Here is an 18,650-nt window from a genome sequence, read left to right as displayed (position 1 = left end):
AGTCGCTGCAAAAACGCGCCACAAAATCGCAGCAAAATCAAGGTAAAATTGCGTTGCATAAGTGTGAAAGGGGCCTTAAGAAAAAATAGTGGTAAAAAAAAGCACTAATCTTTTTTTTTCCGTATAATCTCCTTTAAGGGGGCGTGGCAGGGGGCGTGTTCGGTGCCTACATGTTTTTGCTAATAGGTGTCCCTTGTTCCAATCTCAAAATGTTGGGAGGTATGAACTAAGTTTCATTTCTGTCTGCTGCCTCATTCCTCTGCTATCAGCATGAATGATTTCTGACAAATTTTCCTGACACCAAGAGAAAAGGTGACGGGGGGGGGGACCTTCAGCTGATTGACAGCCCCAGCTCCTGTGTGCTTTGTGAAGGAGGGTGTGTCCGTTCCCTCCAATCAGCTCTCAGAGTTCTCCTCACTGATGTAACTTCAGTTCTCCGCCCCCTGCTTTTCAGAGCTGAGAGATCCGGTGTAAATTCTTCACTTTGAATGGCTGTAGGGGAAAGATGACTATAGATAAAAAGGTACACCTTGTATAGGAGGATTTGTTTCAGCTCTGTGTATCACCAGGCCAATCACATCAATGGGTATATGTCAGGGCTTACAACCACTTTAAATAATTGATAATATATGGAATTAAGACATTTCAGCATATATGTTTGTTTTTCATAGATCCTTGTGTTTTAGATTTAATTGTTTGAACAAAATCTATTCGTTTTCTAACGCTGTTCTGTTCTTTGTAGGGATTCTTCAGGAGAACAATCAGGTTGAAGTTAATTTATGAACGATGTGAACTCCATTGTCGCATTCACAAGAAAAGTCGCAACAAATGTCAGTACTGCAGGTTTCAGAAATGTCTGGCTGTTGGGATGTCTCATAATGGTGAGTAGATGTCATTACCAGTATCCACAAAAAATGTCATCCAATCACAGTGCATTGCAATAAGATAATATAGAACATTTTAGTGAAGACCCACCGATCATAACATCTCCTACTGGTTGCTTTAGGTTACAGCGACCTATAATGTCCTTATTTAACCCCTCCACGCCGACAGTACCAAAATATGCGGCCACATTGGACTGGGATTTTTCCATGGGGCCGCATATTTGCGTATCTCCCTTTGTGCGGCACGCTCCCAGCACAGAGACCGGGGTCTCACTGAGAGCCCCGGGCCCTGTTCTAATGATGGGGACCCAGAATGGCTGGTTCTGGGTCACCTGATCGCTGTGATAGCCTCTGGTTGGCTATCACAGTGATCGTTCACTTTAAGGCCTGCCCCACCCGTGTTTTCTGTGTCTTTGAATAGACTAGAGAGATACATTGTATCACTCCCTGTTCTTGCATAGATAGAAAAAAAAAGTGCGTGAAGAATAATAATAAATAAAAAAATTAAATAAAGAAAAAAAAAAATACCCAGATCAGGGTTTGATCTAGGTCAGTGCCAGGGTAAGTGTTTGGGTCAAGGTCAGGGTCAAAGGTCAAAATCTGTTGTTTTTTTTTTGGGGCATGATTTAATTTTTTTATTTTTTTTTTTTGGATTAGTATTAATTCTGCAAAGAAACCAATCAGCTTCTAATCTCAGCTTGTTTAATTATGCTTTAGCAAAAAACCTGGAAGCTGATTGGTTTATTTACAGAATTGTGACTAATTTTGCCCTCTCTAGTTTTAGTAAATAAACCCTTTAGTCCCCGTTCACACTAATGCGACCTGTGAGGCGACCTGGTTGCCTCACAGGTCGCTGTAGGTCGCCTTCCATAGAGAAGCTGTGGACCCGTTCTAATAGGAGCGACACAAGTCGCTCTGACTTAGAAAAAGGGTCCGGAGCTTCTTTGGGGCGACCAGGAGGCGACCGCCATAGACTTCAATGTTATGAAGTCCGTGCCGGCCGCTCCGAGGTCGCGGCGCGCTGCTCGCACCGCGACCTCGGAGGTCGCCCCGGGAAGTAGCGTCGCTTGTATGTGAACGGGGCCTTAGTGTCAATGTGTTTTACGTAGGATTTAAAAAAGTGAAATACGCACTATTGATTCTGGTGTACTATAACTAACATACACATATCTGGTATCACTGCGATCATGTGGAGCAGGAGAATATATTTTGGGTTGAGCTCAGGCTGAGCACAGGTATATCTCTTTCTGTTGTAATGCAGGTCAGTGACCAGATCTGAACCTAGTTGCTCTTCCCCACCTTGGATCTTTATGTCCCATGTTGGCATGGTGTCCACCATAGCATTTGCAGTGGCAAGGCAATGTAGGATTGGCCAGACGAGCGATTACATTGACGCAGTTGGTCAGCTTAAACATGTATTGCAATATATGTGAACTAAATATCCCTGTTTTTCATTGCATAGTTTGCTGGAAAGGGTGTAGCAGTGTGAAGAGGGTCCATCCAGAATCTATATTTTGGGTTGTTCTTTGGTGGCAGGTTATGGTAGTAGTAGCAAGACATATACAGTTAAATAAAAAAAAAATATATTGTATTTACTATTTTGGGCCAGTTTTACTTTGATAGTAACACCCTCCTGTATATTATGTAGTCCTGTGCCCAGTGCTCTGTGTATTATGTAGTCCTGTACCCAGCACTCTGTGTATCATGCAGTCCTGTGCCCAGCACTCTGTGTATTATCTAGTCCTGTGCCCAGTGCTCTGTGTGATATGCAGTCCTGTGCCCAGTGCTCTGTGTATTATCTAGAACTGTATCCAGCACTCTTTGTATTAGGCAGTCCTGTGCCCAGTGATCTGTGTGATATGCAGTCCTGTGCCCAGTGATCTGTGTGATATGCAGTCCTGTGCCCAGTGCTTTGTGTATTATGCAGTCCTGTACCCAGCGCTCTGTGTATTATGCAGTCCTGTGCCCAGTGCTCTGTGTATTATCTAGAACTGTATCCAGCACTCTTTGTATTAGGCAGTCCTGTGCCCAGTGATCTGTGTGATATGCAGTCCTGTGCCCAGTGATCTGTGTGATATGCAGTCCTGTGCCCAGTGCTTTGTGTATTATGCAGTCCTGTACCCAGCGCTCTGTGTATTATGCAGTCCTGTGCCCAGTGCGCTGTGTGATATGCAGTCCTGTGCCCAGCGCTCTGTGTATTAGCTAGTCCTCCTGTACCCAGCGCTCTATGTATTATGCAGTCCTGTGCCCAGTGCTTTGTGTATTGTGCAGTCCTGTACCCAGTGCTCTGTTTATTATACAGTCCTGTGCCCAGTGCGCTGTGTATTATGTAGTCCTGTACCCAGCGCTCTGTGTATTATGGAGTCCTTTGCCCAGCGCTCTGTGTATTATGCAGTCATGTACCCAGCGCTCTGTGTATTATACAGTCCTGTGCCCAATGCTCTGTGTATTACGTAGTCCTGTACCCAGCGCTCTTTATATTATGCAGTCCTGTGCCCAGCGCTCTGTGTATTATGCAGTCCTGTGCCCAGCGCTCTGTGCATTACGTAGTTCTGTGCCCAGAGCTCTGTGTATTATGCAGTCCTGTGCCCAGCACTCTGTGTATTATGCAGTCCTGTGCCCAGCACTCTGTGTATTATGCAGTCCTGTGCCATTTGCCAATAAAAAAATAAAATAAAATCGGCTCCGGTGCCGACATCACTAGATTCCAGGACAGGCAAGTGTCCTAATATTAAAAGTCAGCAGCTACAGTATGTGTAGTTGCTGACTTTTTAATTTTTGGAGGGGGGGAGGGGGGGTGTGACTTCGCTTTAAGCTGGCCATGCACTGATTGAAAATCGGGCAGTCCAGAAGGGACCGGCAGGGGCTTCCCTGCTTGATAGAAGTCAATGGTTTAACCGACTTTTGTCTAAGGCACAGGTGTCAAACACAAGGCCTGCGGGCCGAATACGCCCCCCCCCCCCCAGGCCATTTTATGTGGCCCTCACACCTCTCCTGCAGCTGCGGCACCCCCCTTGTCTCTGCCCCCACCCTGTCTCTGTAGTCAACAGCAGAGAGGACAGAACTCCTTTGCCAGATCTTGCACTCCTCTGTGCAGCTGTAGAAAGGCTCCTCTTTGCCCCCCCAGGACATGGGGTGCTCTGGACATCGCATCCTACAGATATAACCGGCCCTTTGAGGGCAACCATAATGCTGATGTGGCCCGTGATGAAATGGAGTTTGACACCCCTGGTCTAAGGGAAAATTTTCTGTTGATCAGCAGTTGCGGCCGCTGATCAGTGTATTCTGATAACGAAGGGAATGAGTATTTCACAACATGAGAGTTACGCTCACCAAGGCAGGAAAAAAAGAAAATGTCTTCTGAGTACTGTTATGGTTACCTTTCTTGTGTTGCGTAACAAGAATACGCAGAAATTCCCATTCAGAGTTTTTCACCGTGGGAATTGATCTTCTGTTGTCAGCGCTGCCTTTGTTATATTATGAGGCTTTGCAAAAATGACATATTGCTAAATCTCTGCCTATTAGTGTTACTTGGGCCAAGAAGAAGGGAGGAGACCCCAAATCCCTGTCCGGAAAAATGTAACTGTTAGTTTTTTAATAAACAGATAAAACAGAAACGACTCAACTGTTCTTACACTGGTACATTGATCCATTAAGCCTGAGGATTAGCATGATAGCCAGGTAACTGGCATTTTTTCAATTTCTGGTGATTTTTTTATCAGATGAACACGTCATCACTGCGATTGCCTGTCAAAGTGGTCACATGACCAGGAGCCCATCCTGCCTACTCCCCAATACAAACAGTCTTTTTGTCCAAAAGCTGTCTGACAGCTCAGTCATTGTGCTTGGAGCATTCTCTCAGCACAGAAACCTCGGCCACCATGTACGCACAGGCACAACAGGTAGGTCTTAAGGCCCACCCTCCCTACTGCTGCACTTACACTATATTATGAAAAGTATTGGAACACCTGCCTGTACACACACATGAACTTTAATGGCATCCCAGTCTTAGTCTGTAGGATTCAATATTGAGTTGATCCTCCCTTTGCAGCTATAACAGCTTCAACTCTTCTGGGAAGGATCTCCACAAGGTTTAGAAGTGTGTCTATGGGAATGTGTGACCATTCTTCCAAAAGTAAGGTGAGGTGAGGTCAGGCACTGATGTTGGATGAAAAGGCTTGACTCTCAGTCTCCAAAGGTGTTCTATCGGGTTGAGGTCAGGACTCTGTGCAGGCCAGTCAAGTTCCTCCACCCCAAACTTGCTCAGCCATGTTTTTGCATTGTTGTGCATTGTCATGTTGGAACAGGAAGAGGCCATCCACAAACTGTTCCCACAAAGTTGGGAGCATGAAATTGTCCAAAATGTCTTGGTATGCTGATGCCTGAAGAGTTCCTTAACTGAAACTAAGGGGCCAAGCCCAACCCCTGAAAAACAACCCCACGCCATAATCTCCCATAGACCAAATAATTTGGACCAGTGTACAAAGCAAGGTCCATAAAGACATGGATGAGTGAGTTTGGAGTGGAGGAACTTGACTGACCTGCACAGAGTCCTGACCTCAGAACACCTTTGGGATGAATTGGTGGAGACAGAGCCAGGCCATTACTCCACCATCAGTGTCTGACCTCACAAATGTGCTTCTGGAAGAATGATCAAACATTCCCATAGACCCACTCCTAAACCTTGTAGACAGCCTTCCTAATAGAGTCCAAGCTTTTATAACTCAATATTGATCCCTATTGACTAAGACTGGGATGCCATAAAAGTTCATGTGGGTGTACAGGCAGGTGTCCCAATACTTTTGATAATATAGTGTATGTCAGTAGGAAATAAAATCACTAAAGTAATAACACTTTGTAGTGTTTACTTTTTTCTCTTTTTTAACTTTATCTAACTAAAGTTAAAAAAAAAAAAAAAAAAAAAACACTTAATTTAACTGTTTGCACAACAGCATGTTGGGGCAGGCAGATTTGCGCTACATCGCATTGTTGTGTATTGTGCTGCAGCTCAATGCACCTAATGTGAACAAACCCTTAAAGGGGTTGTAATTCCTAGTTTTTTATTTATATTTTTATAAAAATAACAAACATGCCTATATTTACCTGCTCTGTGCAATCGTTTTGCACAGAGCAGCCCCGATCCTTCTCTTGATCAGGTGCCCCCATGGAATGCCGCTTTCCCTGGGTGCACCTGTGCAGGCTCGCTACCGAGTCACCACTGGATTTGATTGACAGCAGCAGGAGCCAATGGCTTCAGCTGCAATCAATCTGTCCAGTGAGAAGAGAGACAGCGGCTGGAGCCACTGCATTTGTGCACATCTCTGGATCGGATTGGGCTCAGGTAATGAAAAGGGGAGGGTCTACAGCAGGGATCTTCCAACTATGGCCCTCTAGTTGTTCAGAAACTATAATTCCCATCATGCCTTGTCATGTCTGTGAATATCAGAGTTTAAAGTGGAGTTCCACCCTATTTTTATACTTACCTCCATCTTCTCGCTCCGGGTCACCTGAAAAAGAAATGGATAATCGCATATTTTTTTTTTTTTTACTTACCTCGTAGCGAAGAAAATATACTTACCTTACTTCCTTCTTCCTCCTTCCTCGGCCGCGGCCCGTCGTCACTTCCTGGCTCTGCAATGATTCCTGGGAGCTGGACGTCATAGCTCCCAGGAATCATTGCGCCTGCACCGGCCCCGACGTCAGTTCCGGGTCGCGAGCGTCATCCCCTTCTAAACAGCTTCTGGGCATGCCCAGAAGCTGTGGAGGGATGACGCGCGCGACCCGGAAGTGACATCGGGGCCGGCGCAGAGCATCGTGGGACCAAAGAAGGCGGAAGAAGACGCCGAAGAGGACGCGCTGGCTTCAAACTGCCCACATCTGAGATGGCAGCGCTGGACAAGACGTTTGCAAGGTAAGTATTTGTCCTAACAGGTAAGTGCAACCCGGGACAGATCAGAGGCTAGCCATTGTGGAATGCACTAGCCCTGACTGTCCCGGGGGTATTAAAAAAAAAAAAAAAAAATCCAGGGTGGAACTCCGCTTTAACAATGCCTCATAAGATGTGTAGTTCCGCAACAGCTGGAGGACCATTGTTTAAGGATCCCTGGTCTACACCTATATATATATATATATATATATATATATATATATATATATATATTGCCTATAAGGCCCTGTTCACACCTGAGCGTATTTCAGCTCGCAAAATGCTCATCTCTGAAGTCTCTAAACGCCAAATGAGCAAAATCCCATTCATTTCAATGGCCCTTGTTCACATATGTGCGCTTTGTTGCCTGAAGCAAAACGCCTTAAGCTCTAAAAAGTAAATGAGTTTATTTTCTTGGCAGATTACAAGCGTTTTTGTTAGATGTTAATGCCTGCCTCCAAACATCTGCAAAAAACGCCAGAAAAACGCCTGGAAAATGCCCAAAAAAAAACGCCTGAAAGCGGTACGCTCAGGTGTGAATGGAGCTTTAGGTGGTTAAAGCAGTTAAACGCCTCTAAAAAAGCAATCTGATTGTGAATCGCTTTTTCAGAGGAGTGGCAGTCCTTGCCACAAGCGTAAATAATCCCTAAATGGATTTATATACATTATAGGCTCATTTTGCTCCCCATTATGATATTACCATAAAGAGAACCTGTTGTGTTGCCTACTCTGCAAAAAAAAAAAGTTTTTTTATTTTAGTTGCTCTCAGGTAACAGGAGTTTGTCAGTTTTTCATATCTTTGCAGCACTATGTAATGACGCCCAAACTGCGAATCTGGTAAGGCTGCAGGTGTTTTATTTTTACATAACTCTTTCAAGAAATCTTCACCTGAAGCTGTTACGGCGGGCGTCGCTGGGAATTTTCTACTTCGTGACTTTCAGGACTTTTTTTTAAAGTACTGGTTCCTCTTGTAGGGCAGATGACGTGACAGAGATTGTTTAGTGTAAAAAGCGGGCCCATTAAGAAAGCATGAACACCAGAAAGGCCTGCTCTGGAAGGAGGAGTCCTGCTGGAATTACCTCATTCCTTTCACTTCATTACTTCACACTGACATGAAGCCAAACAGGCCCAGCAGGTTGAGTGGACAGTGCTTCTAAAACATCAAGTGAAAAATAAAGTAAATACCCTTAAGGGCTCAACCAGGTCCTATCAATACAAACATTTTAGCATTTTTAAAGCTTTAAATTTGAGGTGAAAAAAAAACATTTTCCTTTTTAGGGCCTTTTTCATCCCTTGTGCATGTGGGTAACGTTTGTTTAGATTCCTTTTTAATATGCAAGTATTGGCTTTGGTTTGATCACATATTGTGCAAAGTAAAGGCCCGTACTCACGTAGCGATTGTCGGCCGTAAATATTCGGCCACCGTCCGATCGGCCGATTGTCAGCTTGTTAGTATGATGCTTCCGACAACCGACTGCGACTTTTCGGCCGAACAGAATCTGGTGTGCAGACTTTAAAATTTTTGTTGGCCAACACCAGAACGGCCGATTGTTCGTCAGTCAGTACAGAATTTGGCCGACAAACAGCAGATGAGCAAGACTGGGCATGCTCAGAGAAGAAAAAAACACACGGAAAGTTAACCATCACATGACATCACTTCTGCAGTCGGCTGTTGTTGGCCGATAAAATTCGTGTGCAGTCTTTAGCACTTGTCAACCGACAGGACAGCACCGGACAAAAGACGGCCAATCGTTCGGCCGACAATCGGTGCGTGTGTACAGGGCTTTAGAGAGACAGAATAAAAATACATTTTTCATGGTCTAGATGTGCTGACAAAAGTACATTATACATTTGTGTGAAGAAAAATGAGTGTGTTCTACAGAGAATACACAACAAATAGTGTGTGTATATATATATATATATATATATATATATATATATATATATATATATATATATATATATATATATATATATATATATATATACCATACAAAACTGATATTCTATAATAACAAAAATCTTAAACCCGTGAGTATAAACCCGGGTTTGCTATTTATGTTATTATAGAATATCAATTTTGTATGGTATATATATATATATATATATATATATATATATATATATATATATATATTTATTTATATATATATATATATATATATATATATATATATGCACACACTATTTGTTGTGTATTCTCTGTAGAGTGCACTCATTTTTCTTTACACATATATTCTTTTACTCCTTAGTTCTTGGAGTTCTTAGTGCTGCCACATTCTTATTGTTTGGTTAGCGCACCTTACCTTACCTATATATACATTATACATTTACCATTACTTTCAATGCTTTAGCCCATGTTCACATCGGGCCGATATAACATGCCAAATCAGAGCCTATTGCTGGCAACAACACCGTCTGAATCGGTGCGACTCCGACTTTGCTGCGCCGATTCCCAAAAGTAGTTCCTGCACTACTTTTGGTGACTTCGGGGACGATTTCAAGAGACATCTGTGCATGAAGCCAGAGAGATGTCTCTCAAATCGCCTCCGAAGTCGGACTGAAATGCCGGTTTGAAATCGCTCTGAACTCGCACGATTTCAAACCCGCCCTCAGTGTGAACGTGGGCTTATGGCCCTTTTACGCAAATGTGTTTTGCTGCATTTTTAGCAACGTAAAGTTAGTAAAGGGAAATGTTTCCCTTTAAATCTTATGGGGCTGCGCTGTGGGTGTGGTGCGTTTTAAAAAGTCCTGCTTGCTGCATGTTTGGTGCGCTTTTCAAAACCATGCCAAAAATGCAGTTCCCTATTCAAATGAAATCAAAAAAGCATCATGCATTTTTGCTGTGATTTATGACTCCTATGTCCAGGTTTCACAGGTGCATGCTGGGAGTCAGGAAACCAGAAAAACTCCATTAAGCGTTAAAACGTAAATGCAATATAGATGCATTATTTTCAATGAAGCAGTAGGCCACTCATGATGGCACACATCCCTTTTTTTTTTTCATTCAACTATGAGGTTGAATGTAAAAAAAAAAAAGAATGAATTCCCCCATCCACACATTCGATGTGGATGGTGGAATCCTTCCCGCTGAGCTATTGCATTCTGCTGGCAGGGAGCCTTCCCCGCTGGCAGAATACAATGATCAGTGTTGCAGGCTACAGCCAGCGGTACTGATCATTTGGGAAAACCCTACAGGATGGCTATACACAAGTCGATCGACATGTGTACAACTAGCTAGTCCATAAATGGATCGGAATTCAGCTGGTGGCTGCTGAACCGCCCAAAATTCAATCAGTCTATAACCAGCCTATCTGAGTTTGACCCCTTTCACACTAATGGACCAATCGGGTCTATTTTTCAGGCGGACCTCATCGGACCCTCTGTCTCCTCTATGGAGCGGCGGGTGGAAATGGACATGTGTCCGTTTACACCTGCCTACATCCAATCCTATCTGCTAAAAACAGATGGGTGGGGATCCGTTCCCTATTCGTCTGGTGGATCAGATCGGGTGGCAGTCGGGGGTACATGGGCAGGCAGTCCATTTACATCTGATCGCCATGGAGGAGAGCGGGCTGTCCTTGTCCGCTCGCCATAAGTGGAGTGAATACAGACCAGCCATCTGCCTGCTCAGTGAGGATCATGTGTAAGGGGCCCTACAGGTTTCTTTGGGGGGGGGGGGGGGGGGTACCAATTTTTATCAGTACCTACTCTCACTTCCGCAATCCTCGGCTAGGCAGGGAGGACGTCCCTTGCTTTGCCCCCTCTCCTCCCCTACCGCAGTCTCCTGAGACATGGCACATATCCCATGAGGCTGCAGGACCATTCACAAAGCGTATATGAAAGCTACAGTCAGCTCCCATATCCAAGATGGCCACGCTGGCAACCTGCCAGAACCAGCTACAGGAAGACAGCGCTGGGCCCCAGGCACACGTAAGTACCTGATTTTTGAATGTCTGCAAATTCAGTATTTGTAGCTGCTGACTTAAACAAAGAAAAATAAAAAAACAAGCTGAAGTTCCTGTTTACCTGCTTAAAGTGGAGTTTACGGTAATTGTCTACATTAACGAATTCCAGACATTTCAGAATAGCTGGCTGTAGGCAGAATGAAGCACTTCCTCCGTCTTCCCTCCCAGAGTGATCAGACTCCAGCAATGTAAGGGCCCAGTCACACTATTTGCACTGGGCTGTGCTAGGCTGCATTGCCCCCCAGTGCAGTCCCAATACAAAGACAAGGTAATTTGCCTTGTTTCTTACAGTGCCAGTTCATATTTCAGCACTGCTGTCGTGTGCGCTTAAAAAACACCAGTACTGCATGTAGTCCGCTTTTTCAGCACAGCAGGTTGTGATGCAGTTTACCGCATGGCAATGGCGCTGTGGCGAATAGAACTTAAAGCGGAGTTCCACTCAAAAGTGGAATGACGCTTATCTGTCTACTCCCCCCCCTCCAGTGCCACATTTGACACCTTTTGGGGGGAGAGGAGGGGGGAGCAGGTACCTTTTTTTGATAGGTACCCTGTCCCCACTTCAATCGGACCTTGCCGCAGCGAGGTACGTCAGAGGTCCGGCCCCCTCCTCCTCCCTCTGCTTCTAGCAGTGGCGGCTGGTGCATGATAATTTGAGGGGGGGGGGGCAGCAGAACCCACACCCCTCCATGGGACGGACCGCCAGCCGGCAGGCAAATCCCCCCCGTGGGACAGCTGGCCGGCTGGCCGGACAGCCAGCATTCTTACCTCCTTCCCGGATGGCTGAGTGGCTGTGATTCTCCTCCGGCCAACCGTGCGTGTCCTCCCTCTTCCTGGCCAATGGCCAGTAAAATCGCTTCTCTTTTCAGCCAATCAGGAAAGAGGTCTCACGACCCGCTTCCTGATTGGCTGGGAGGAGAATCAGTGTGATAATAGCGAATATTCATTCGCTATTGTCATACAACTGGGTGGGCTCAGGGCACAGTGCTCTGTGCCCCGAGCTCACCCTTTTTGAAGCCTATTAGAGCCTCTGCCTCTAATCACGTGCTTCAAAAAAAAAACCCCATTGGAATCCATGCATTTGGTGCCCTACATGTAGATTATGGGGCCGGATGCATGGATGGGGGGGCCAGTAAGAGAGCACAGTGCGCTTCGCACATGCGCAGTAGGGACCCAGCCGTAAAACAGCAAGGCTTCACTGCCGGGTCACCTTACCGGCAATGGCAGCGGCAGCATCCGACAGCCGATGGAAACATTGGCTGCGGTGAGTGTTGATCGGTGCTCTGAAAACTGGTAAAGAACGGCTTATTTTTTTAAAACACATACACAGACACAGGGGCACAGGCACACAGAATTAAACAGACCAGACAGGATAGAATAAAGTGGCCTAACATAACTTTAAAGGGGAAGTTGAGATCCCAGGGAGGATCGGTGGATCGATTCCCCGCTGAGCAAAATGGAGTCCATTGGGCGCACTGTTCGTGTGAAAGGACCCAAAGGCAATTTTTTTTTTTTTTTTTCAGTTTTGGATGTAGTGGAAAGGGATTAGAACATCTGTTGGTTTTTATTGCTGTCTGTGTCCCCAATAGGGAGATTCACCCTCCCTATTAGTCCTGTTTACCGTTATCTTAAAGCGGTTGTACAGTGCTGGTTGTTTTTTTGGACCTGCAAGGTATAGGCATAATGTGCTAGCATGCATTGCATTTCTGTATGTGAAACTTACCTGAAAAGGAATCCCTGCAGCGATGCGATGTTATCGCTGGAGTCAGCGTCCATCTTGACCCGATCTTCCTTCTGGGTCCACGGACTCCAGCTGTGTGACAAGCTGGAGCCGTGATGACGTCACTCCCACGCATATGCTGTCATTCATGGCATAGGTGTCTGAAGGAACAGCATGGGTGGCCGCATCGGCTGCCTGTAATGTAAATATCTCCTAAACGGTACACATTTAGGAGATATTTACAGTACCTATAGGTAAGTCTTATTATAGGCTTACCTATAGGTACAAATTATGCCTTTGAGTTTACTTCCTCTTTAACCACTTAAGCCCCGGAGGATTTGGCTGCTAAACGACCAGGGGGTATTTTGCGATTCGGCACTGCGTGACTTTAACGGACAATTGCGCGGTCGTGCGACGCTGTACCTAAACGAATTTGGCGTCCTTTTTTTCCCACAAACAGAGCTTTCTTTTGGTGGTATTTGATCACCTGTGCGATTTTTTGATCACGCGCTATAAACAAAAAAAGAGCGTCAATTTTGCAAAAATAACAATATTTTTCACATTTTTTTATATGAAATTCCCCCAAAAAAAAATGTAAAAATCAAAATTTTTTAACATTTTCGGCCAATTTGTTTTATGCTACCTATGTTTGGTAAAAAAAATCGCAAAAAGCGTATTTTTATTGGTTTGCGCAAAAGTTATCGCGTTTACTAACAAAGGGAAAGATTTCTGTCATTTTTGTTGTTTTTTTTTAACGCGTAATGGCGGCGATCTGCGTTTTTTTTTGCGGTACTGCGACATTGGGGCAGGCAGATCGGACCCTTGACTGACATTTTTGACACTTTTGGGGTTACCAGTGACATTTCTACAGTAATCAGTGCTATACATATGCACTGTTACTGTAAAAATACACTGGTAGTGAAGGGGTTAACTTTATTTGGGAGGGAGGGGCTGTGTGTGTCCCTAGGGGCGTGCTTTCTACTGTGATTGGCTGTGGCTTGAGCTGTAAGGACACTGATCAACGGATCTACATACTAGATCCGTGTGATCAGTGTCTTTACACCGTGGAGAATGACAGGCAGCTTGTTTACACAAGCTGCCTGACTTTCTCCCTCTCCCCCGCCGATCGCAGAGTGGCCGGCGGACATCGGGTCCGCCGGTCACACGCGCGGGGGGATCCGTGACGCGTGCGCTCGCTCCCCAGACCCTCCCAGGCTAGTGACGTACCGCTACGTCACTCTGCCTGTGAGGGGCTGACCGCCGCAGTATATAGTCGTGCGGCGGTCGGCAAGCGGTTAAAAAGTGAAAGTAAAAGAAAACCCAAATTTTGGATTGAAATCAAAACACTAATAGTGGGGAAATCGTCCAGTGGGCACGCTAGTTCTGGTGACATCCCAGGATTCCCTTACTTTAGAGGGATTTCCTGTCACTTCCTGTTTTGGCTATGAGACAGGAAGTGAAGGAAAATCTCCCCAATGGGACACAGATGGCAAAAAACTGATGGAGATTATAAGTAACCCTCCCTTACTTTATCCAAAATGAAAAAGTTTTGCCTTTAGTTACTCTTCAAGCTTTGATGTCCTGCGATCAATGACCTTTTATGGAATTAATGCACCGTTTATTGTTATTTTCTAAAAGAAAACCCGACAAACTGTTAAGTTGTTTTTTCAGTTGTCTGGACAGGGATTGTCATTCCTGCACAGTAAACACCGAGGGCTTTAACCACAAAAGGAAAGCTTGCTGAGCATGAAGCAATCTGCAGCCCTTCATTAGTCAATCTGAAGCTGTTTGACTTTTCCGTGTTAGAAACCAAGAAAGGACTTACATCACACTAGTCAATTGTTACTGTAACCGGCATTTTACATAAGGTGATTAAATAACAGTACTGAAGCCAAGAGCTAATATTAAAAAATATGCTAACCCAGCATTTTAAATTCCCAAAATATGTGCCTGCTGTGCCACATACGTGTATGAAAAAGCATCCTGTTCTCTATGCATTGCTTCCTTTATGTGAAATCCCCGGTGTTCCTGCTAATCCCCCTGCTTTCCTATTAATAACAATCACATTAGATATGAGAGCACAGTTTGGTCAGTTTTCTGGCTGTGCTGGGAACTTAGCCTGCTCTCCTCCACGATCAGACTTGTGCTGACCCTCCCCCCCACCCCCACACACACAGCCATTCACTGGGAAGACCAGTGTGCTGCTGCCTCTCCTCCCCCTGAGCTCCTTAGGCAGCTGAGAAAAGAGGATAAGTGATCACTTAAATAAAAGGAAAAATAGCTACTTATAGTACTTTTTCTGTGTATACACAAATGTTTTGCTTTTCATTACTTCTTTAAACTGAATGGGTTGTTTTAGGCCCCTTTCACATGATCCGACCGATCGGGTCCGCCTGTCCGTTTTCCAGGTGGACCCAATCAGGCCACCCATTGTCCTCTATGGGGAGGAGGATGTCAGCAAACATGTGTCCACTGACACCTGCCTGGCATCCGATCCGACAAGATCCGCTGAAAACAGACGGTTGGCGATGCAGGTTGTTAATTTTCATCCGATCTCCCCATAGAGGAGAGCAGGACTCTGACAGGTCCGTCTGCACAGTGAGCAGAGACAGAGCTGTAATCCGCCTGCTCAGCGGGGATCAATGGAATGACCCCTCATTGAGCAAGCGGAGTCCATCCAAACGGATCCGACCCGTGTGAAAGGGGTCTTACAAAGTAAGGGTTCACGTATACTTATACTGTAAACTTTAACAAGCATAAGGGACAGTACTTACATTTATTGCTGACTGCTCTCTGCTCTCTTTGATGAAATCCTCTGTCTTCTGCCCCACCCCTCCTCCCCACTCCTGCAACCATAATCTTCTAGTACTTTGAGGGTTAATACGAGTGCCGGACATGTCACAGTCTTCAAGACTATGCTGGCCCTTTTTGCCCCTCTCCTAGGGACACTTCCTTTTTTTTTTTTTTTTTAGTTAAACTTAGGCTTTAAAACATCTCTGCTGCATTGTGGTGCGTTACCGCACATGGGTTATGTGCGTTGGGGCAAGGCAGCCTATTCATTTAGAATGGGTTGTCAATGCACTACAACTCCTGCAGCATTTTTTTTCAAGTCAGCCCACAGCATCATCTAGGTATTTAGCATCTGCCATAACCTTTGCTTCGGGAGTTCCATTCAGACCACAGTTAGTTTTGAGTCTTGAAGGGTGAAAATGGAAAGCAGTAGCCCCACTTCAATGTCTCCCTCTGTTAGGATTGAGTTCCCCTGCTGGTGACACTGTGTTGCCCTGGGCTAAATGCTGCACTTCCATTGTCCACCAGCAGGGGAACTCAATCCTAACATAAAATAGTGACGCGCCTGGGAAAGGGAGGAGCAGCCTTAAATAGCCACCTGGCAGCTGAACACAGTTTGGGTGATCATAGAAGCCTGCTGGCTTCTGGGAGACACCTGCTGGTGGACAATGGAAGCATTTAGCCCAGGGCAACACAGTGTCACCAGCAGGGGAACTCAATCCTAACACCCTCTTCAGCAATACCTTTCCTTCGCTCCCCCACTGCTTTGTTCAGTGATAGCTCTGGTGCTTGGTGTCTGGCCTAGCACTTGTCACATAGAGTAGGTAACTTGCCCCTCCATACTTTAAAGCAGTGCTGGGACAAGGTAATCCGGCGCCCAGGGCAAGGGTGCCAAACTGCCAAACTGCGCCCCCACTTTCCCTTAGGGTTAGGGTCAACCCCCCCCCCCCCCCCCACATACCTGCAATAAACCATTGCACCCAGGGCATCCACATCTCCTGCCCACCCCTTGTCCTGGCCCTGCTAAAAAGTATTTTCTTCACTCCTGCTAACTGAGTGTGGGGATGTCCAGGAAAGATAGGCATGGAGAGAAGGAGAATAAATTGAACCTGTTGCTTTGTTCTGCATAGACAACACCCAGGTTTTCATTATATTTCCTATATACATTTTTTTGCTTGGTGTTCCATATTCTGGCCATTACACAAATATATAAACATGCCACATGAAGGAGCTCTCAGTAGCTAAGTGTAATTAAGCTGGCCATAGATGAGTCTTTCAATGTGGATTGGGGGAATCCTCCTGCTGAGCTATTATATTCTAAAAGAGGGAAGACCTCCAAACCCTCTGAATACAACGATCAGCAATACTGGCTATAGTTGGCTGCACTGATCAAGTGGGGAAAATCTGGCAGGCTGGTAGTACAGAAGTCAACTGGTGGATCAACTTCTGTACAACCAGCCTGCCCATAAATGGATCAAAATGTGTCTGGGCCCTATGAACTTCGATCAATGGGTGGCCGGCTTTACTTTCTCTCACTCACCAAAAGGAGAACAAATAGATAAGTATGGGGGGTGCCATTGTAAACCTGCCTTTTATGAATATCTTGGTTCCCCAGCTGTAATCTTAATCTATTGACTTCAGTAATTTTTTAAGTCACAGACTTGGAACAAGTATTAAATTAAGGAGTTCTGACTTAAATTTTACCTTCCTGATTTACATGGTAATAGCGTTGAAGCCAGAAAGCAAAGTGCATTATCAGAAGGAGTTCAGCCATGGCAGCCTCCATTTTTATTTCAGTAAATGTTTCCTCCAACATCTGATGAGATAAGTTATCAGCTACTCAGGAAATGTATTGTTTTCAATAGGTCAGCCTACTCCGAGGGGTTGACTGACTACAAGGATTAAGAATATAGCAAAATGTTAACTTTAGTTTAATGAATGAAGTGAAGCTGTTTCCACAATCACGTGTGGGAAACTTAAAAAAACATGAAAACTGGGAAAAAAAAACAGGATTGTGCCTTGGGCATCCCAACTTCTTTAACCACTTTAGCCCCGGAGGATTTGGCTGCTCAATGACCAGGCCCTATTTGGCGATTCGGCACTGTGTGAATTTAACGCACAATTGCGCGGTCGTACCCAAACTAAATTGACGTCCTTTTTTTCCCACAAACAGAGCTTTCTTTTGGTGGTATTTGATCACCTGTACGATTTAAATTTTTTGTGCTGTAAACAAAAAAAGAGCGACAATTTTGAAAAAATAACAATATTTTTCAAATTTTTTTATATGAAATTCTCAAATAAAGAAATGTAAAAATCAATTTTTTTTTTTAACATTTTAGGCCAATTTGTTTTCTGCTACATATTTTTGGTAAAAAAAAAATCACAATAAGAGTATTTTGATTGGTTTGCGCAAAAGTTGTTGCGTTTACTGACTACGAAAAAGATTTATGTAATTTTTATTGTTTTTTTTAGTAACGGCGGCGATCTGCGATTTTTTGTTGCGGGACTGCGACATTGCGGCGGACAGTTCGGACCCCTAACTGACATTTTTGACACTTTTGGGGGTACCAGTGACTTTACTACAGTAATCAGTGCTATAAATATGCACTGTTACTGTAAACAACTTTACTGGTGATCAAGGGGTTAAGTGTGTCCCTAGGGGCGTGATTCTAACTGTCAGGGGGTGTGGCTTGTGAAGTAATCACAGAGACATGCGATCCTATACAGCAGTACATTACTTCAGTGAGAATGACAGACGGCTGTGTTTACATCAGCCGCCTGTCCTTCTCTCACTGCTGCGGGAGATCGTGGAGCCGCCGGTCACACGTGCTGGCTCCCCAGCTGACGAGCAGGCAATCGCCCCCTAGCTCCTCCCAGGCGATCGCCGCACATGTACGACGCTTTGCCTGGGAGCGCCAGACTGCCGCCGTACATCTGCGCCGGGCGGTCGGCGAGCAGTTGTAAGTGCTTGTAAAGGCTGAAGGTTTTTGCCTTCATGCATTCCACCCCCCCCCCCCCCTTATACTTACCTGAGCCCCATCTCAATTTAGCAATGTTCACGAGAGCCTCAGCTCTCCCTCCTCATTGGCCCTACTACTGTCAATCACAGCCAGTGAACCAATGAGAAGAGAGCAGTGATGGGGCCGAGCCATGTTCCATGTGTGAATAGACACACAGAGCAGCGGCTTGGGAGTGCGCCTGTTTGGGTGCCCCCATAGCAAGCTGCTTGCTATGGGGACAGGAGAGCAGGGCCTGGATTGCTGGCAGAGGATTCAAGAAGAGGAGGATCGGGGCTGCACTGTGCAAAACCATTGCAAAAAACTTTAAGGTCTGGTTCACATCTGTGCATTGCACTCAGCTGCCTA

The 18,650-nt window shown here is 45.2% G+C and overlaps 1 protein-coding gene across 2 annotated transcripts in view; it reads left to right on the top strand.

The window, feature by feature from the left end:
- PPARG (peroxisome proliferator activated receptor gamma) overlaps positions 1–18,650 on the top strand; it is a 120,723-nt gene that overhangs the window by 76,657 nt on the left and 25,416 nt on the right. For both annotated transcript variants that reach the window (XM_082266533.1, XM_082266532.1), the window contains exon 5: positions 743–881. In XM_082266533.1, the coding sequence (XP_082122659.1) occupies positions 743–881 (139 nt within the window). The remainder of the gene's footprint in view (positions 1–742; positions 882–18,650) is intronic.

Source organism: Pelophylax lessonae (assembly GCF_965119305.1).
Source record: "Pelophylax lessonae genome assembly, chromosome: 8".
Lineage (NCBI taxonomy): Eukaryota > Metazoa > Chordata > Amphibia > Anura > Ranidae > Pelophylax > Pelophylax lessonae.
Note: the sequence above shows the minus strand (reverse complement) of the source record. Positions and strands in the feature narration are given on the sequence as shown.